This window comes from Panthera onca, chromosome B3 (genome assembly GCF_046562875.1).
Source record: "Panthera onca isolate mPanOnc1 chromosome B3, mPanOnc1 haplotype 2, whole genome shotgun sequence".
Lineage (NCBI taxonomy): Eukaryota > Metazoa > Chordata > Mammalia > Carnivora > Felidae > Panthera > Panthera onca.
The window spans coordinates 132601188-132623536 of NC_138344.1; the positions used below are offsets into that span (position 1 = coordinate 132601188).

A 22349-nucleotide genomic window follows, 5' to 3' on the forward strand; every position below is an offset into this window, starting at 1 on the left:
TACAAGTGAAGATAAGGAGGGGAAAGTGGTGTTAAACATTTGGGGGGCTTAGTTGCAGCCAAAAACAACTGAGGCGGAAAATGCAGCTACACTGGGGGGGAAAGAATGATGGGGTCCAGCACAAGATTCCAACAGCCATGTTCAGCCACCAGTAACTAGTTCTGGGATCCTAAAATCCTAAGTTCCATAGACGAGGGTGGGGGTAGAGGTGAGTGAAAAGCAGGAGAGAGGACTGGGAAAAGTAAAGGTTATCTGAATAGACATTTTCCCAAAGAAGACATACAGATGGCCAACAGACACATAAAAGGATGCTCAACGTGACTCATCAACAGGGCAATGCAAATCAAAACCACACCTGTCAGGATGGTAAAATCAAAAACACAAGAAATAACAAGTGTTGGCGAGGATGTGGAGAAAAAAGAACCTTGTACACTGTCAGTGGAAACACAAATTGGTGCAGCCACTGTAGAAAACAGTACGGAGGTTCCTTGAAAAGTTAAAAATAGAATTACCATATGACCCAGTAATTCCACCACTGGGTACTTTCCCCACGAAAACAAAAACACTAATTCCAGAAGATATATGCGCCCCTATTTTACTGAAGCACTATGTACAATAGCCAAGATATGGAAGCAACCCAACTTCATAGATGAAAGAAAATGGGGTGTAAAGCAGAAAAATACCTAGAAATAAACCTAACTAAAGAGGTAAATGATCTGTACTCTGAAAACTATCAAACTCTTATGGAAGAAACTGAGGACACAAAGAAATGGAAAAGCATTCCATGCTCATGGAAGAACACACGTTGTTAAAATGTCTGTACTACCCAGCGCAATCTACACGTTTAATGCAAATCCCCATCAAAATACCACCACCATTTTTCACAGGGCTAGAACAAACAATCCTAAAACTCGTGTGGACTCAGAGAAGGCGTCAAATAGCCAAAGCAATCCTGAAAAAGAAAAACAAAACCAGAGGCATCACAATTCTGGATTTCAAGCTACAAGAACAGACACATGAAAAGAGGCTCAACATCACTCAGCATCAGGGAAACACAAATCAAAACCATAGTGAGATACTTACCTCACACCTGTCAGAATTAACAACACAAGAAACAACACGTGTTGGTGAGGATGCAGAGAAAGGGGAACCCTACTGCACTGTCGGCAGGAATGCAAACTGTGCAATTGTTCTGGAGAACAATATGGAGTTTCCTCAAAAGACTAAACACAGAACTACCCTCTGACCCAGCAATTGCACCGTTAGGTATTTATACAAAGGACACAATAATACAGATTCGAATACATGCACCCCAAATTTTATAGCATCATTATCTACAATAGCCAAAATATGGAGGGGGCCCACATGTCCATCGAATGATGAATGGATAAAGATGTGGTCGATATATTTGATGGAATATTACTCAGCCATCAAAAAGAATGAAATCTTGCCATTTGCAATGATGTGGATGGAGCTAGAGTGTATTATGCTAAGTAAGTCATTCAGAGAATGACAAATACCATATGATTTCACTCATATGTAGAATTTAAGAAACACAACAGATGAACCTATGGGAGGGGGACAAAAAAGGGGTGGGGGAACAAACCATAACACAGTCTTAGTGATAGAGAACAAAATGAGGGTTGATGGACAGAGGTAGGATGGGAAACGGGCTGGATGGGTGATGGGTACTAAGGAGGGCACTTATTATGATGAGCACTGGGTGTTGTATGTAAGTGATGAACCACAGAATTCTACTCCTGAAACCAATACTGCACTGTATGTTAACTAAAATTTAAATTAAAAAAAAAAAGATGCGGTATACACATACAATGGAACATTACTCAGCCATAAAAAAAGGAATGAGATCTTGCCATTGCAACAACATGGATGGATCTAGACAGTATAATGCTAAGTCAGTCAGAGAAAGACAAATACCGTATGATTTCACTCAACATGCGACTTCAGAAACAAAGAAAAAAAGAGACAAATAGACTCTCTCTCTCTTTTTTTTTTTTTTTAAGATAGAGTGTGATCGGGGTAGAGGGACAGAGGGACAGACAGAATCTCAAGCGGGCTCCACGCTCAGTGCAGAGCCTGACGTGGGGCTGTATCTCTCCATCCTAGTATCGTGACCTGAGCCAAAATCAAGAGTTAGATACTCAAACACAAAGAACAAACTAGTGGCTACCGCAGGGGAGGCGAGTGGGGAGATGGGTGAAATAGACAAATGGGATTAAGAGTATGTTTTCATGATGAGCACCTAGTAATGTATAGAATTGCTGAATCAGATTGTATACCTGAAACTAATCTAACACTGTATGTTAATTACACTTCAATTTTTTAAAAAGGTAAAGTTTTATCCGTATTAGGGCCTACCCTGCCTCTCCCGGGGTCAACTTAGGCATTGGGACAGGCAGAGGCGAGGGAAAGAACAGGAACTAAGAGGCGCCACGCGAAGTCCATGGTGCATTTAATTACTACTTCACCCTGATTGTCTCTAGCAGCAGATTGCAGCCAAGCAGATAATGTGGTCAAGCTGAACTCACAGCTACTGATGAGAAAGGTCTTCCGAGTGAACCAAAGCAGAATCGTACCTTACCAAGAGACAATCATGGATTTAGATTAGCACCCCCACCCCAGTTAAAATGATAAAAACCCATATGTCATTAAAAAAAAATTTTTTTTTTTTGCTTTCATAGCTTATTTGGCAAAACACTATTATGATGTAATTCCAAAGGCAAAATGCGTAACACATGGGTTCCTATCAAAGCAACCTGAACTGGGATGAATGCTCCGGTTTCATGTGATAAAACACTACATCAGCTTCCTTTTGTATATTTTGTCAAGGATTCCTTTTGTTTATAGTGCAGATAACCAAATGAAGTCTCAAGTATAACAATCCAAACTAAACCAATTCATATGAACAGAGAAAAGCTATTTCATCATGCAACTGATTTAACAAGAGCATTTCTGGGCAGAGCAGGTGTGCCTTGCTTCCTCATGTTTATGCTCAGTATTGTGGGGATAAAAGGCATGGTTCCTGTCCTCAGGGCGATTATACCATTAAAAGAAGAGAGAAGGGAATATAACAGTGAGTAACAGCACAAGCTTGGTAGTTAAGCTGCCTGAGTTTGACTCTCGGATCCATTACTCACCAGCCGGTGACTTTGAGCAAGTCTGTGACCTCTCCAAACTTTTCCCTCCGAAAAATGAGGACAGATAGGGCCTAACCCATGAGGATCCTGCAGGGATTCATTCAACATAGTGCCTGGTACACAGTAAATACTCAGTAAGTGTTAGTGACTAGTATTATCGTGCTTACTATTAGATACCTTAATGCTACAGGAGTTCTAAGGAAGGTAAAGAAACTTTCTGGGCTAGAGTGATCAGGGAAGGCTACATAGAAGACAGAGTTCAGCTAAGCTCTAAGGAATGGATGCCATTCAGGCATGTGGATGAGGGAGTCAGAGCAGAGAGGGCAGTGAACCTGGCAACAGCAAAAATGCCAGAAGAGAAATGATAAAATCAGTACATGGCAGGCAGATCGGAATGGTGGAGAATTTCTGATTTGAGAAAACGATGGGAGACACGCTAAGAAGGCACACAAGGCCTCTGTGTGTGTGTGTGTGTAGGGGCTTTGCATGACGGGCCAAGGACTCTAGGGTTTAGCTGGCAGGCAATGAAAAACTACTGAATTCAAAAAGTAAAATTAAAAAATAATGCTAAAAAAAAAAAAAAGTAACGCTAATCTTCCTCATGCAAAATGTAACTGGAAGGGTAAACCAGTGATTTTCCAACTTGAACGTGCGTGCCTATCACTCAGGGATCACGTTAAAGTAAACACATTTGACTCAGTAGGTTTGGAGTGGGGCCTGAGATTAGGCATTGCTAATAAGCTCCTTGGTACTGATGCTGCTGGTCACTGGAAGTCTCTTTAAATGGCAAGTGTGTGTCTATTCAAGGTAACCTGATAGAGGAGGACTGGGTAAGAGGCACGCAGACAAGATGGCTAGACGTGAGGTGGCAAATCACAGGTCCTTATGTCACAGTAAAAACACAGTACTGAAAATTTTAATTTCATTGTAGGAGATAGATTAAGAAGGACAATCAAAACTCTTAAGTCGAACTCCTAGTACTGAGCCTATTTTTTTGCATCTTAAAATAATATTAAATATCTCACATAAAATATAAATTTATTTTATTAAATACGAGCTTTTCTTATTTTACTAATACAACGCACAGTATCATTAGGATTGTTTTAGCCAGAAGTTAGCTCTCGACTACAAAAGAAAAGCCTAAGAAATGGATTCCTCTTTCTATAAAGGAAAATGGCATGAATACATTCATGATGTGTGGCTATTAATAACTTCAGGGATGACTGAAAGGGTTAGCAACATTTGGTCATAAGAAAGAAACCATGGCAGCAGTATCTTATGTGACAGTTGGAGTAAAAGAAAAATAGCCCTCATGCTATTACAGCAGGAACAGCGTATTCGACCATATATGTAGATGAGGAATTAGATACGTCGGCCATAACACTTGTTATAGTGACACCTCAAAAACCAAACCCAGGGTTGGATAGCTGTCAAACCCAGTAATTTCCTCTTGAGAGCAGTCTTTGTCACATTGACAGACCACATCTGTATTCAGGCGGCGGTCGCTTCTGAATAATATCTGTGATACACAGAGAAAATAAAGAAGACTGCCATGCCACTCTCCATGATAGATGACCCCACCAGCGGGTTCTGGAACTAGAAGAAGCCTGCCAGATAATATAACACAACCCCCTCATTTCTGAGATGAGGAGACTGCAGGCCAGAGAGGTGCGGTGATTTGTGGCAGAACTGGGACCAGAACTCAAGTCTTCCTGCTCCCCGGCCCTGGGGCTCACAGCTCAACGTGACCTTAATATGGCGCTGGGTGTAGCATTCAGAGAGCAAAACAAAAAATATAGAGAATAGAAAGCCCATTCGCTACATAAGCCATCATTTACATAAAATGGAGTCATCTGTTCAACATGTACGAAACTGCGCTGTGCTGTCTCTAGGGTGATAGTGAACACTTTACTGTGCCTGCTCACATTAAGCTCGTGCCCTAATACTGGATTATAGGTATCCAAATTAACTATGAATAAGCATAAAGGAGAAAGATATTTATGACAGATTAGAAGCTTAAAGCAGAAGGTGAAGACAATTTCCCTTTGGGGGTTGGAAGGTGGTTGGTAGGGTAGGGCCAACTTTCAGGATAAGAACTTTACTTTAATTTAGTTATTTTGAGAGAAAGAGAGACAGAGCATGTGAGCAGGGGAGGGACAGAGAGAGAAGGAGAGAAAGAATCCGAAGCAGGCTCCACACTGCCAGCACAGAACCCGACACAAGGCTCGAATGCACGAACCGTGAGATCATGACCTGAGCTAAAGTCAAGAGCCCGACACTTAACCGTCTGAGCCACCCCGGTGCCCCCTTAACAGCTGGGCTGTGAAGGTGAGTACAGTTTGCATCTGGGTGGTTTAACGTGAAACAGGACTACAAAATCTGGATATCTGAAATGTAAAAGGGATTAAATATTCCTTCCAATCAAATACTATATCCTTGATAATATAAACGAAGTTAGCTTAACTAAAGAAACCAAAATAGCATGTTGTATTTGAAACTCTACGTAATGAGGCCATCGCTCTTCTCTACCTGTATCCTGTCCAGATTCTGAGCTTCGATTCCTGTGGCACCAGTTCTAAAATACTGGGAAACGGACAATCTGCAAATGCAAGGATAGAAGTCTTTTCCCCAACTCACCACCTTTTGTTTGATTGCCCAGCGCTTCAGATACGGACATGGACTCCTGTCTTACCACCAGGCCCCCCAGGCTGATGTTGATTTATATTCACGGTCTCCAGCCAGGTCACCGGCCGCCTTCGGTGCATGGTGTCCACTCAAGAAAATGCCCCAAGCCCGCACTCGATCCCCAAGGAGATAATTTTTCTCCATGGTACAAAAATCAATTAAAAGCCCTCAGAAAAGCTGGAATTTTCTTAAAATGATTCAAATCTATTTCTATAGCTGGATTTTTTAAGTAGTTGTATTCAATATTTTACATGTGGAATCCCCAGAGAGAGGAAATTCTGAGGTCAGCCTGAAAAGCTCACACACATTAATACTGTCCACTCAGGAGCCATATGCACGAGGATAATCAGAAAAGGAAATCTCTGACAATAAGATTTTGAAACCAAAGAGTGAAATAAAAATTCAGGCATTACCATTGCCGAGAAGATAGGAAAACTTGTAAAATAAAAATTGGCAACTCAGTAAGTCTACTTCTTTGGCCATTATACTTATATAGGTATAGCTGGTAATGACTATGCATGGTTACAAAAAAATGACATATGATTTCTAGGCTTTTTTAATATTTTTCTAGGCACAGAAGCATGTAGATACTGCTGGGCCGATAATCATATTCATCACAGTAGGTACTCACTATAAGAACGGTGCTCTTGTTGAGGTCACATGACTACAGTTAGAAGAGAATTGTTCTGATGCACAAAATAATGACTGAGAAATTTTTTCTTGTCCAAGAAAATGCTATGCAACAAGTGTGCTATCAGCAAAAAGGAATTATAGAAAGCTAAAGAATATAGGAATATTACTTCAAAAGAGATGCAAATAAATTGGAAAATAAATGCTATCTTCAATGACTTTCCTTTTGGGTCCTGGGCTCTGTAAGACTCTCTTCCACTTAGCATAACAGAACTGTCTGTTAGTCTATTTTACCCAAGTTCGTGACAACCCTTCCCTCTATAACGGCCACGATAGGAGACATATCTGATCTTTCTGCCAAGAGGATAGCCATCCCTCCTAATCCCCTACTCCCACTGAAACTTTGACATTGAAAACATATTAATCAAAGAGTCGTGATGCTCTTATTGTCGACCATTGTTCAATAACCAGAAGAGGAGAGTTAGATGTTCTTTGTTTTTTGACCTTCCCACATAACATGAAGAATGGGATTCTTACACCAAAATGATCAGATATAACTTTAAATGTCTCCGGTCATGATTAGAGAGCCTCGTGGAGCCTCGATATTTCCAACATGACATTAGTGCCTGGCAATCTGCCTGCACACTCAGAACCTGAGACAGTGGGTCAGGAAGTGGGCCTTCTGCACATCCACATTTCATTTCATGGCTGGAAAGCAGAAGCTTCCCAGAGCTTTTCGCCAATTGACAGGTGGTGGGAAAGTGCAAATCTCAGTGCTTACAATGAGATGGAGAAGGCTCCTAGGCATGGAGGAGTAAATATACCCATGCAGAGAAAAATGCCTGCCAGAAGTATCACAGGGTGCTGATGGCAGGCAAAGTCAGGAAAGAACATTAAGCCAGCTCCTTGATAACAGCTGAGGCTAAACTGTGAATTGCAAGCGACCACAATATAAAGCAAAGAGAGGCCATCAGAGATTAATTTGTGAAAACCACATGCAAAAAGAGAAAAATGGAAGGCAAAGCCACATGTGGTTACAAAGCTCCTGATTGCATTTTAAAGTACTTTTTCCTAGTTTAGAAGAAGTAAATTAAACCATTAAAAAAAAAAAAAAAAAAACGCAAGTGAGAATTTCACTGTCACTGGATATTCGGAGTGACAATGAACCAACAATTATTTATTAAGTAACTACAACGCATGAGGTGACATGCTGGAGCCAGCGGGTTACAGATAAGCTCATAAACTCAAAGAGCTTGCAGTATCTTATGAAGATAATCCTAAACGCTGCATTTTGTTTATCAAGTAAGTGAAAAAATATACAACCATAAATAGTACCAAAATTTAGTGACAGGAGACAAGACTATTCAATATAAAGGAAAAGAAACTTTTATTGAGCAGGACCTTGAAAGATAGGTCTAATCTGGGCAGGTTGGAAGTACAGAAAGGCATTGCCAATAGGGGAAACAGAATGAAGTTCAAATACACATCACACATTCAAAGGAACAAGCATTATGTCAAGGGAAACACAGGAATTTGGGGCTAATGAAAGAGGAGTTTGAAAAGGAATCAGATTTTGGAGAGCCAGGTAATAGCTTTAATCCTACATGTTAGAGGCACTGAAGATCACTGAATGTTAAAAACAAAAAACAACAACAACGACAACAACAAAAACACCACCACTATAAAATCTTCTCTAAGTTCCAGCAGTATTAAAGACAAAAGATATTTTTTTGTTTTAACCTTTTAGTGCTAGAAACAGCCTATTATCTCACATTCATTCCACTGTACCAACAATACTACCCACAGTTCTCAAACTCTTCTGCCATTTGTAGTGGGTAGGGAAAAAGAAAAAACAAGATCTTCAAAAAAAGAATTCCCTAAGAACTTCTGAATAATGAAACAACACCTCTGATACAGCCTCAGTTATTTTAGTACACAAATCACGATTATCAGTCCTAAGTGGAAAGCAAAGTTTCAAATACTGAAAGGATTCTCAAGTTTTGAAATCCATATATTAAACATTTTATGATATCTTTAGAGATAAGATAAATTAGTAACAATTTTTGTTTTTGTTTTTGCATAATGTATCATCTCTTGGTTTAAGCAGCAATTTGTTCTTCAAAACGCTTTCCGTGGTAGAAAACTTGTTTCTTTAATTTATATGAAAAAAGCTATACTTAGCAGCCCCCAAGCAATCACTAATTAAAAATAAAATCTCAGGGTGCCTGGGTGGCTCAGTTCATTAAGTGTCTGACTCTTGGTTTTAGCTAAGGTCATGATCTCACAGTTCTTGAGTTCAAACCCTGCAGTGGGCTCTGTGCTGACAGTGTGGAGCCTGCTTGGAATTATCTCTCTCCCTCTCTCTCTCTGCCCCTCCCCCACTCACTCTCTCTGTCTCTCTCAAAATAAATAAATTTTGAAAAAATAAAAATAAAATCTCAAAAACCATTGCTTCCCCTAATAAAACAAACACCTCTATAAAACAAGAATTGAAAGTATGTATAGAAAGGCTTAGGGAAGATACTATAAAACATTATGATACAGCAAAATAACAAAATGAAATTAAACATCAGTGTATATAACTTAAGAAAGAAATATAAAAGAAAAATAAAACCATAGCAGAGAAAAAAGAAAAGCCATATTGATCACAGCACAAAGAATAGACTTTGCTGAAAATATGTGATGAGATATAGTGAGCAAAACAAGCCAATGAAAGAGACACTAATAGAAAATTAAAAGGACTTCTGGGGTGCCTGGGTGGCTCACTAGGTTAAGTATCTGACTTCGGCTTGGGTCATGATCTCACGGTTCGTGAGATCGAGTTCTGCATCAGGCTCTGTGCTGACAGCTCAGAGCCTGGAGCCTGCTTCAGATTCTGTGTCTGCCTCTGTCTCTGCCCCTCCCTCACTCATGCTCTGTCTCTCTCTGTCTCTCACAAATAGATAAATGTTAAAAAAAAAATTTTTTAAAAATTAAAAGGACTTCCAACGTAAGCATAATCAGCATTCTCAAAGAAAAAGAAAGTGACTCAAAAATGCTAATGTTCAATCCACTATGTATTTTTATTTAAGGGCAATGATAGCCCAGATATCAACATTTTGAAACACGAAAGACACCAGAGAATACAGTTCTCATGATCCCTACTAGAGGACAGACTTCAGCTAAGCATAAACTATGGCACAAGGCTTGGAGGTGAGCTTTGAATCCACATAACTGTAGAATTAAGACTAAAACAAGAGATTATGACTGCTAATCATAAATGTTATACTATATATACCCATTAAAAATGCGAGTGTTATAAACCCTGACAATATGTATTTTTAAAAATCACATTGCTTTTGAGGTGCCTGGGTGGCTCAGTCAGTTAAGCACCCAACTTCAGCTCAGATCATCATCTCATGGTTTATGAGTTTGAGCCCCAAGTCAGGCTCTGTGCTGACAGCTCGGAGCCTGGAGCCTGCTTTAGATTCTGTGTCTCCCTCTCTCTCTGCCCCTCCCCCACTTGTGTTCTGCCTCTCTCGCTCAAAAATAAGCATTAAAAATTTTTTTTAAAAAGAAAACACATTGCTTTTATTCATGATAAAATCAATAATGTAAACATTCCCAGAATACTTAGGAAGCAATTCACAAACCTTCTACAAGTATCTCATTTAGCTCTTATGATGCTTTAATGAATGATCCAACAACTTAAAACCAAAATGATTCTTTGATGCCTTATGCCCCAAGTCTGTCTTCTTGAATTGGTTGTTTGGCTGGTTTTATTGTTGTGGTTCGTTGGTCAGGCTTAAAAAATGAAGGTGTGATATGGACAACTACTTCCAAAAGAGACCATTCTTGATCTTTAGAAGTTTCTTTAGGAAAAATATGGCAGTAAATGAATGGAAGGTAATGAAAATTTCTTCAGTTATTCACAGCACAGATGACTCTAATTAGGATTCTCCATCTCTGGCTGTCTTCTTCTAGTGTCTTTGGATATCAGCTTTCTTTTGGGTAACTATGGACCTGGGTAATGAATTCCATTCACAGTGGTCAATTAAGTCAAACTCTACTCCAGGTGTGCAAAAACTGAGTGTCCAACCTTAGAAATATTATGTAATTTTGTACTACTAACAGCCTCAGCAGCTGATTTTTTTCCTTACTTTTGAAAATTGTTGGGGTACCTGGGTGGCTCAGTTGGTTAAGCATCTGACTCTTGATATTGTCTCTTGTCATGATCTCATGGTTTGTGAGATTGAGCCCCAGGTCAGGCTCATGGAGCCTTGCTTGGAATTCTCTCTCTCCCTCTCTCTCTCCCTCTCTGCCCCTCCCCTCACACCCCCACTCTGCCCACATGCGCTCCCTCTCTCTCTCTCTCTCAAAATAAACAAACATTTAAAAAAAAAAAAGAAAATTGTTGGCACTACTGAAACAGAATTGTGTGGAAGACAGACATCTCTGGGTCTTTGGCCTACTTCAATCTACACTTAGAGGAACTCTTTTTCTCTCCTTATTGGTTTCATAACTTTAATGCTTATTATGCATCATTTATTCTGGTTTAGGGTCTGTGGTGCTAAAAAATAATAAAAATGAGAGTTTAAAATGGGCACTTTCAATTAACTAAAATGTCTTGTTTGGCTATGGTCTCCAAACTGTTTCGATCCATAATCCTAGGAAGTATAAGATCTGTGGGCATGTGATACAGTTATTTACAGGTTATATGCACATGTGCTGCTATTAATATAGCATGTACATTACAAGTCATAACATAGAAATTCTAAAGAATTAAAGATAAAAATATTTACTATTAGTGGCAAATGATTTTTTTGCTGTCACTAAAATTGTTAACAATACTAATAAGAACGAAGTGATTTAATATACTTTATTTCTGAACATTTCAGTTTAATCTTTTATGATTGAGCCATTTGTTTTAATACCTGGTTTTAATGGCTGTCAGAGATACCTCGTGAAGATATGTGGACCCAAACAGGAAAGGGACACCATGACACTGAGTCCCTTGATGTACAATTCCATCCTCCTATAAGGAAAAGGTTTAGGGGTGTTTTGTGGGGTTTTTTTTAAATTATTATTTTGTTGTCATTGCTAACTGAAATTTAGCTAGTGGATGTCCATCTCTCCTGATATTAGTTGCTCTTGAAAGCTTATTAAAGTTATTCAATTTTTATCTCTTCAGGAATTGTGTTCTAAAACCACTGAAACTTTAGAAGATTTTTTTCCACTGGGTTAGGACGTTCCGTTTCCAACTTATTGAACATGCAGGTGTGAAGGGCTTTAACAGGTGACAAATCATGTTTTAAAATAGAATCACATTTTCAAACACTCACGTTCAAAAATATGCTCCCAGAAGCGCAGATTTCTTTTGAGAAGTTGTTTCTCCCTCATTGTTAAAACTCTACTTCTACGTGGAAGGGATAAGTGTATTTGAGTGTATTTTTCAAAAATACACTTGAGGTATGAGGTTGCACCTACTGAGACTGTTTAACACATAAAAGTCAGCAAACGTGGGCACTTGTCTTTTTGTAAAAGAAAAATGAAATAATAATTCTATGTTCCATGTGTAGAAATACATTGAGGTTTGGGGCACCTGGGTGGCTCAGTCAGTTAAGCATCTGACTTCGGCTCAGGTCTGATCTCACCGTTTGTGGGTTTAAGTCCTGCATCGGGCTCTGTGCTGATAGCTCAGAGCCTGGCATCCATTTCAGATTCTGTGTCTCCCCCTCTCTCTGACCCTCCCCCACTTGCACTCTGTGTCTCGCTCTCTCAAAAATAAATAAACATTAAAAAAAAAAAAGAAATACATTGAGGCGCATTACTCATCTCATCACAAAGCGTATCCAAAGATGTTACTTATCTCAAAGGTCTTGTTGTTCTAGAATCAACTAATACTGTCCTATGACATTCTGTCTACATGTGGCTTTAACGCCTTTGCTCTCCTTCAATAGCTTGTTCGATAACTGACTTGTGAATGTTGTAGTCAAAGAGCTTCATACAGGTCACTGTTAATGACAGTGAGCACAGATCCTTACTTCAAATAACCTGCTTGATAATTCCTATGGAGCAGGGCTGGCTTCTGGTCAGATTTCATGAATTTTTTTTTTATCCTGAATGGGAACACCGGCCGTATGTTCCTACTATCCCCTCTCTCCTTCCTCTATATCAAAAACTCACAGGGCACATGACTACTCAGAGCAAAGACTACATTTTTCAGTCCCTTCTCTCTTGCAGCTACTGTGGCCTTGGAACAAAGTTTGGGTCATTGGAATATACGTAGAAACAATGGATAGCCTTCTGAGGAAGGGGATATCTTTTGCTCCCTTTCCTCTGACGTAGCTGGAGTTCAGATGTGATGGCTGAAATCTAAGCAATCATGTTGCAGCAAGGGGGAGAAGCCTGGTACTGAGGCAGCCAGAACAGTAAGAGACAAGGGGCCAGGGTCCTTCGTGACTACATTGCCATCAAGTCAGCTCTGGACTGCCCGTGTTCATGTGGGAGAAGTACCCGCCCGTCTTTCTTGAGTTTTGTGATTCTGGGTTTTCCGGCTCTTGCTGCAGTATTGACCACCAACTAACGCACCTGGTAACAGTTGACGGAAAGCTCACGCAAAGACCCAGAGAAGACTCAGCCCTCCCACCCTGTCACGTCAGCCTATGTTTGTGCCGTTCATACTACATCGTTCTGCAGCTTCCTAACAGAAACTGCATATAAGCCACTTGCCTATGTCGTCGGGACTCATCTATAAAAACGACATAATATAACCATTATGTCTCCTCTCTCGGGGATGTGTGAACTGAAACGCGTACCAACAACTTTGAAAGCAAATGAACGAGGGTGCCGCCACCAGGCAACCTCTACTCCACTCTCCTCTTGAGACAACTCAAGACCCAGGTGGGGCCTGTGTCTGATGAAATAGACCACAGGGGAACACCAGTATCCATGTTAAACGTCAACAGAGACTCATTTTTTTTTTCTTGGTCAATACATACATCCACAAAGACATTCCACTCTCCCCTGCTCTTCTCCCACCCTTACCAACGAATGTCTCTATACACCCCCCTGGTGTGCAAGCACTCCACTATGAAGCGTACAGATAGGGGGAAATCTGCATAAATACGTGCTCTCCATAAGACTGAAACCTTGCAAAGGCAAATGGTAAATCAAGGGGTAGGTGTACATAAAGATTGTGGTGCCTTACCTGAATACCTCCAGAATGGTCCGTTCTGATAACTTGGGAGCCACCTGCCTAAATGCTTTCTTGAAATCTTCCAATGTTAAATATCCACGGTCTATTTTGAAATCAAAATATAAAATATTCACTTACTTCTATAAACCCTATGAACTGTTATCTCTGCCATATTTGCGCGAAACTTCATTACTCGGGGAAAAGCAATAAATATAAGGTAATCTGAGACCGTCTCACTGGAAGAATGTAAGAATCTGTGCAGAATCTGCATCTGTGCAGTCCCAGATGATCTCACAGGCCATTCTAGCCCTATCATTTGCTGATTCTTTAAGTGCCAGGGAATGGACCGCAGACATACAGTGCAATAATGGCATATTAGGCTTCAAGTCTTTGTGAACTGCCAGAACAATTTATTCTTCGAAATCCATTTATTTTCTTGCTTGGTGTTAGAATTATAATATATGAATTTTTAGAGGGAAACCATCATCGCAGCGAAGACGCTGACCCTGGACTCCATGAGTCTTTCCATCCTGTGTGTGATCTGTGGGGTTTGAAGCCACTTCTCTTGGCCATAACCAGTGTGAGAAAATAATTCCTCCGATCATGTGTGGGTCAAGGTAAGAGTCAAAGGAAAAAGGCCAAATGATCCCCCACACCTCTGTAGGTGGCTCATGACCTATATCCCCATGTGGCCAGCCCTTTTGCTGTCCCCATTACAAAGTAGGCAAATTCCAAGTACAATCACATCACTGTAAATATTATTTTATCCATGGCAAATGTCAAGAATTTAAGACTGTGATAGAGAAAGAAATTCGCCCCAACATCTAGATGATGGCTAATGAATACAGTAAAATAATCTTCCAGGTCTATCGATCATTTTATTTAGTAAAATAATCTTCCAAGTATATTGATTATTTTATTTACTAAGAGTACGTGGCAAGTTGTCTTAATAGCAATTTTTTTATGTCAAAATGATTTAAAGATACTTACAGTGCCTGTCGAAAGCTGTGAAGATGTGTCTTATCTCGTTCCGATGGAGTTGAACTTCCTTCTTTTTTCTTACAATACTTAAAAACTCCTCAAGTGATAGGCCTAGAAGTTAGGAAAAACAATTTGCCAAAGATGACCATCTTCCTCTTTAAGAACAAACATAAATGAAAAGTGATACATATTATGAACAAACTTTATGTTAGTTTTAACAAACAGTGCATATTCCTAAAGATCTATAAGGATGAAAAGACATTTTGCTAAACAGACCCAACCCTACCAATCAGTAGCAACAACGATAGGCACGGATGGAGTTCAAAGATTTTCCAGGGAATAAAGGAATGGTGACCTCAAAAAAGCGTAACACTCTTCCCTCTAGAAGATGTGAAAGACAGGCCCGAAACTACTTATTAAACAAGGCGTCCTAATTTTTCTTTCCTTATGGTTCTTTGATCCCTTTTTTCCTGGCCAGATGTCATTATGGCAGTTTTTTCTTTTTCCAACTGGGAGATCGGGGCGAAGAAGTCGCTTCTCAAAAGTCAATACCAATTGCACGCCAGAGATAAAGGTGGAGAGAATGTTCCATAAACAATAGAGCCGGCACCATCCGCAGCCTTGGGTGCACCCCGCCACTAGTCTGCAGCCTCAGGCTCTGCTTCCTGTGATTCTCATAATAAAAGAGCCCAGCATGATCCTACGAGGTTGGATACTGTGATTACAATGTCTATAATGTCTATTAAAATGAATTCTAATGTGATCTTTGTAGTAGGTCTAAAGAGTAGAGCCAAGGATTTAAGCACTGTAGTGAACTGAGCCCTAAATATATAAAAAGAGCAGTTCATTTTAGTAACTCAGAATTTCCATTACAGAATATATCACTATTTTAAAAATAGCCCCAAATCGTACAATAACCACATGCTAATTTCTAAGAACTTGCATTATGGTGAGGTAATACTGGGCTGCGTACCTTTCCTAAAATAGTTTCAATTATTAAAAACAACAACAACAACAACATAGAAAATAGTCTTCTTAAGGGAACCCTCAGGCAATGTTGGTAAGGATGTAAATTGGTGCAGACACTATGGAAAACAGTATGGCAGTTCCTCAAAGAATTAATAGAACTACCATATGATCCAGCAATTCCTCTTCTGGGTATTTACCCAAAGAAAACAAAAACACTAATTTGAAAAGATATCTGTATCCTCATGTGCGCTGCAGCATTATTTACACTAGCCAAGGTATGGAAGCAACCTAAGTTTCCATTGATGGATGAATGGATAAAGAAGATGCGGTTATATACACACAAGATGGAATACTACTCAGTCATAAAATGAATGAGATCTTGCCATTCTCCACAACATGGATGGACCTGGAGGACATTATGCAGAGACAAGTAACATATGATTCCACTTATATATGGAATCTAAAGAAACAAAACAAGTTATGCTACGTGAAATAAGTCAGGCAGAGAAAGATACCATATGTTTTCACTCATATGTGGATCCTGAGAAACTTCACAGAAGACCATGGGGGAGGGGAAGGGGGAAAAAAAGTTACAGAGAGGGAAGGAGGCAAACCATAAGAGACTCTTAAATACTAAGAACAAACTGAGGGTTGATGGGGGGTAGGGGAGAGGGTTTCGAAAGTGGGTGACGGGCATTAAGGAGGGCACCTGTTGGGATGAGCACTGGGTGTTGTATGGAAACTAATTTGACAATAAATTACATTTAACATAAAAAAACTTGAGAGATACAGAGAACAGATCAGTAATTATCAGAGGGGCTGAGAAAGGGAGTAGGCAAAATGGGTGAAAGGAATCAAAAAGTACAAACTTCCAGTTATGAAATAAATAAGTCATGGGAATGCAATACACAGCATGGTGATTATAGTCAATAATATTGTATTACATATTTTTTAATGTTTATTTTTGAGAGACAGACACAGCACAAGTGGTGGCTGGGGCGGGGGGGGGGGGGGGCAGGTAGAGAGAGAGGAGACACAGAAACCGAAGCAGGCTCCAGGCTCTGAGTTGTCAGCAAAGAGCCCCACACGGGGCTTGAACTCATGAACCATGAGGTCATGACCTGAACTGAAGTAGGATGCTTAACTGACTGAGCCACCCAGGCGCCCCTCCCCTTGTATTACATATTTTAAAGTCACTAAGAGATCTTGAAAGTTCTCATCATAAGAAAAAACAATTTTGTAACTCTGTATGGTCACAGGTGATAACTAGACTTATTGTGGAGATCATTTCACTACACATACACATACTGAATCATTATGCTAAATACCTTAAACTAATATAATGCTATATGTCAATTATACTTTACTAAAAAAATAGTTGTATTTTTCACGCTTTTCTTATTTGTAGTTAAAGGTTTAGAAACTTAAAAAGCCAACCTATCTTTATGTTTAAATGCTCTTCTTACAACTCTTTAGGACCCACTGTGTGCTGTGTGCCACACGGGGTTAACCTCTGAAAATAGAGGGTAAAGAGAACACACACGATTGCAGTTCCAAGGGAGTTACTGGTCTAGTTGGGGAGACAGTGATTATAGATTATACAGGCTCAACTGCAAATGTATACATAATCATAATCGTGGCATGTGAATGAGAGGGAAAACAGGAAGTTATAAAAGGATCACAGGACTCCTCCTGCAGAGTAGACTCTGATGAAGGAGGGCTAAGCGTTAGGAATATTTAAGATAATATCTATGATGAGAAGGTGCCAACTGGAAACAGCATGTGCCAAGGCCATGCGGTGGGAAGTGGGAGAACAAAATGGCCCCTGTGGCTGGAATGTGGTATTAGAGGGCTGGGTCGGTCTCAGTAAAGCAGGCAGGGCCAGAGGGCACAGGAAATAGTTTGGGTTTTATTTGGGGTAGGATAGGAAGTCAATGAAAGGTGTGGATTGGGAAGTGACATAATGTGATTTAAATTTCTTAAGGACCTTCAAGGCCATTTTCTCAACAAAGGAGAAGGGAGGAAGCAAAATGAAAGGGGAGACCAGTTCAGGAGCCTACTGGCCGGAGAAGAGGTTGCCAGACCATTAGCGGTGGGAACAGAGGAAATGGAAAGTTTCCCAACACAGCTCGGGAAAGATGAGGGGTGAGACGTAGTGGGTCAGAAGGAAGGAGACACCAAGAATAACCCCTAGGCTGAGGTCTGAGGAGTCATTTAGAGATGACGGGGAGACATGTCAACTATTTGATGCTTTGGCGAGGAACCACGGGCACAAGTCAAGAAGGCAGCTGCGTATACAGGGCATACCTCCCAGCGCCTCCCAGACTGTCTGCCACGTGCTCAGTAAATGTGTGTTGTGCAGAATTAGCAGCCTCTCCCGTCACAGCTAAGGACACGCAGTGATGCGGCTCTGTTTTCATCTCATCACTTGTGAGACCAGAGAACATATTTAGACTGCTTACTGAGGATAAAACTGAAGTCTAGTCATGCCATGTTCCCACAGGATCAAATCTGTTAACTTTCAAATCTGTTTTACTTTCATGAACACCAGAAGTTAATCAGTTAGACAGCATCTAGATTAGTTAAAATTCCTGAATAATATAGTCACTGATCACACCATGCCCTACGAAGCCCTTCACAATCTGCCCGGTCCACCTTTCCAGCCTCCCTCGCAAACTTCCTGAGGCTTCCCCAAGGCAACACGTCCTTTCATACCTTCACAAGAGCGGGGCACACACATTACCTGCAATGAGCTTCTCCTTTTTATCCTACTGATGGTTTACATCTCCTTCTGTAGGTAATTAATGCATTACCTCTTCCTTGAAGTCTTCCCTGATTTCTCCCAGCTGAGTGCCTTTTCTGTGACCCAACAGCCCTCTGTTCATAACACAATTGTTGGGTAATTTTTTAATCTATTAGGTCCTATGGTAATTATCTGATCACACACACGCCGCCTGAGACGCACTAAGGGAAAGCACTGTATGGGGTTTAAAATTTTATCCCTAGTGTGTAGCGTGATACCTGATGCACAGTAGGCATAGATTACATGTTTGTTATATAAGTAAATAAACGAATAGGAAAATGTTATTTCTAGTTTTCAGCAAAGAGCATTACAATTTGTGTTTTAAAAGATCTCCTGGGGCGCCTGGGGGGCTCAGTCGGTTAAGCGTACAACTTCGGCTCAGGTCATGATCTCGCGGTTCGTGGGTTTGAGCCCCGTGTTGGGCTCCGTGCTGACAGCTCAGAGCTTGGAGCCTGTTTCAGATTCTGTGTCTCCCTCTTTCTCTGACCCTCCCCTGTTCATGCTCTCTCTGTCTCAAAAATAAATAAATGTTAAAAAAATAAAAGATCTAAGTCTGTAGTACTAATGCCAAAAAGTGGGTTACTTTCTATTCACCTAGCCAGCAAAATAAACCATCCTTTTAGAAACCCCAACTTATTAATACCTATGGTATAGTAAAAAACAAGTGAAACTCAGAGAGAAAGGAAATGCATGCATAATATTTGCTCTTTACTTACCATTGTGTATGATTTAGGGAAATGATAAGAAACAAACAGGACAATGCCATTGTTCTATGTGTGATACACACACATACACACACACATGCGTACATGAGTAGTGATATCTTTTAAAGTACATATTCAGAAAACCCATTGGTATTTGAGGCCATAAAGCAGTTAGGGTCTTTATTTCATAATCTCGTGGGATAAAAAGCAAATGTTCTTTAGTTTTTCCTAGAAGGAAATGTGGGTGTCAACTGTATGTTTACTCCCACTTGGAAAAGGAAAACAATCTAATAACACAGATAACTCTATATACGTAATCAAGTTCTTTTACACTATTTTCCCCATAGGACAAGATACCTTTTTTTTTTAAGTTGATTTATTTTTTGAGAGACAGAGAGAGCGTGCAGGCCAGCGCAAGCAGGGGAGGGGCAGAGAGAGATGAAACCAGGGACCCGAAGTGGGCTCCACGCTGCCAGCACAGAGCCCGATGTGGAGCTCAGACTCACCAACCACCAGATCATGACCTGGGATACAGTCAGATCGTTATGTTTTAATAAGGGTCATCACGTAATATTAAACCATGCAAACACATCCTCACTGCTCCCTCCACTCCCGTGCCCTTATCTTAATCTTCCATGGCAACACATACCCAAACGCAAGCCCCTTTTCTAACAAGGACAAACTTTCATTCAGCTTGGCTCTCACACTGTAGCAGCCCAATCACCTTCCGCAGTCAGCGCATAATGGTTTGCTACTCCTGCAGCTCTGAGATGCGAACACGTTCGCGTAAGTTTTCTACATCTTGCCTCTTTAAATGGCCTAGAAATACACTTTCTACTGCTAGCTCCACCTGCTGTCACAACACTCAAACCTAAGATTACCGCTTCACAGAGACTTGCAATAATTCTATTGCCCTCAGATTTCATGCTCAGTGACAAATGCATTACCTGTGTTCGCCCCTGGAGTGAAAGCATATGTTCAGAAAATTCTAACTGCAAATACAACGTTGGGTCTCCTATGTGCATTGTTCCACTAATAACGGTTACCTAAATACGCTTTACTGCAGTTACGCATTAGGATCGTGACAACATCAGGAACCACATAGACCTGTGTGTTTATCTGAGCTTCTAATTACCCTGTTTACAAAAGGTGTTCAGAAAACACCTGGGTAGTTGGACTCTACCGGTAGTTTGCAGGGTTTTTTTTTTTTGTTTTTAGCTGTAGGAAAGGTGTAAACCAGAAAGCCTGATGTGCAGAGGAAATGAAGGCAGAACTATCTTGTCTGGAGCAAGGTGGCCCCTCCACCATTCCCTGTCTAGCAGTGTCTGTGGAAGTGTCCCCACAGGACCCAGGATTAAGGACCATGACTTAAAGACCACTGACACCAGTGACCTTTACAGATCCTTCTAGGCTCTGCAAGTCTATGCATTTTCCTTACCAATGGAAAACACGTCCTTTCATTTTATAAACTCCTCTTAGCAAAACGGACTCTTTGTGTTCTATAACAAACACATATATTTTACTTTGCAAGCTATTTACTACTTGTGATATAGATATGTCATAGAGAGAGGAAGGCTAGGAATGTCTATCTTTTCTACCTTTTTAAGTAGTTTCCTAGGAGAATAATCATCTTTTATCATAGGGGTGGATATATTCTAAAACTATATAAATTTTTCCTTGAAAGTTTCATTATGTATATATTTTTGAGGTTCAAAAGACCACTGACCCTATGCTTCAGGGCACACAGAGAAATCCTCTTGAAAATGAAGGCATCTAGTTTCTGGCTATCACAGTGAGCTTAAATTAGAAACTGCAATAAACCTGAGGAGAGTGAAGGAGAAAACAATAAAAATGTCAAGTTATTTAGACGGTAGGTCTGCTCCTAGATTTAGTATAAAAAGGAGGGTTCATGTTCATTGTGCCATATATTAATTTTTCTGGGGCTTGAAAATGCCTAAGAATGAGCTTTTAAAAAGATAAAGTGGCTTTTTAAAAGGTGTAAGGCAAGCCTTCTCTACCTTGAGAAATAAAATTCAGATTGTGACTTCCAGAGGCCATGAAGGAAAAGAAGGGACACAATATGTTCCCATAAAAAGATTATAAGGACAGGGGCACCTGGGTGGCTCAGTTGGTTGAATGACTGACTTCGGCTCAGGTCTTGATTTCAGTTTGTGGGTTCGAGCCCCGCATCAGGCTCTGTGCTGACACCTCGGAGCCTGGAGCCTGGAGCCTGCTTCGGATTCTGCGTTTCCCTCTCTCTCTGCCCCTCCCCCATGCATGCTCTTTCTGTCTCTTTCTCAAAAGTAAATAAACATTAAAAAAAATTTTTTTTAAAAGATTGTAAGGACAGAAGGAGAAAGTGGCATCAACAATGGTGAGCTATCCCCTGTTTTGTTTCTTAGGGGATAAAGAGAGAGAAGCAAACCATAAAACAGACTCTTACCTACAGAGAACAAGCTGAGGGATGCTGGCGGGGAGGTGGGCGGGGATGGGCTAACTGGGTGATGGGGATTAAGGAGGGCACACACGATGAGCACTGGGTGTTGTAAGTGATAAATCACTGAATCCTACCCCTGAAACTAATATTACACGTACGTTAACTAACTAGAATTTAAACAAAAATTTGAAAAGGAAAACAAAAAATAATGGTGTGCTGTCATATTAAGGTGGATAAGTAAATTCAGAGAACTGATATTTTCTTCTGGCTTCCTGAATAAGAGTAAGGGAATAAAGAGAAAAGAATCTACTTTAATGGAAGAAGTCAAGTTTTACCATATCATTGGGAGGAAAATGAAAAGGAAGAGTAAAAACAGGTTATAATAGAGGAATCTGAACCAATAAAACCTTACTTCTGTCAAACAGGGACTGGAACCATTACTTTCTTTTATCATGTATTATCTCCTGCTTTTATCATGTATATCTCCTATATCTCCTGCTCATAAACCTGCACAGGTTCCTCAGTGTTATCACTGCAAAGTCCTGACACCTTATTCCGGAATTTAAAGCTTCATTATTCCATCTAGGCAGAGTGGGCCTCAATCCCCCTTCTTAACACTCAGTTTCCATCAGGGTAACTTACTCTGCTGACACAACAACTCATTTATAGGTAGGCACTATACTCCTTGCTGGTGTGGTAGGTAAAAATATTCCAAGGAGAGTAGAATCCATTTATGCTAGGACTCATTATTAACAGTATGACAGTTGATAGCTCTGGATATGCAAATCTGGGGGTAGGTAGGCAG

General features: G+C 40.3%; 1 protein-coding gene across 10 annotated transcripts in view; it reads right to left on the minus strand.

Moving 5' to 3' along the window:
* EFCAB11 (EF-hand calcium binding domain 11) overlaps positions 1–22349 on the minus strand; it is a 157286-nt gene that overhangs the window by 118685 nt on the left and 16252 nt on the right. For 8 of the 10 annotated variants that reach the window (XR_013555984.2, XM_060620521.3, XM_060620528.3 and 5 more), the window contains exons 4-5: positions 14641–14742; positions 13663–13753 (exon numbers count right to left, since the gene is read on the minus strand). Coding sequence is in view for 9 of the 10 variants with exons in the window: in XM_060620521.3 (XP_060476504.2) it covers positions 13663–13753; positions 14641–14742 (193 nt within the window). In the remaining variant the exon portion in view is untranslated. Of the gene's footprint in view, positions 1–10132; positions 10476–11387; positions 11488–13662; positions 13754–14640; positions 14743–22349 lie in introns of those variants that run through there. The other 2 variants (XM_060620524.3, XM_060620520.3) reach the window with 2 other exon arrangements.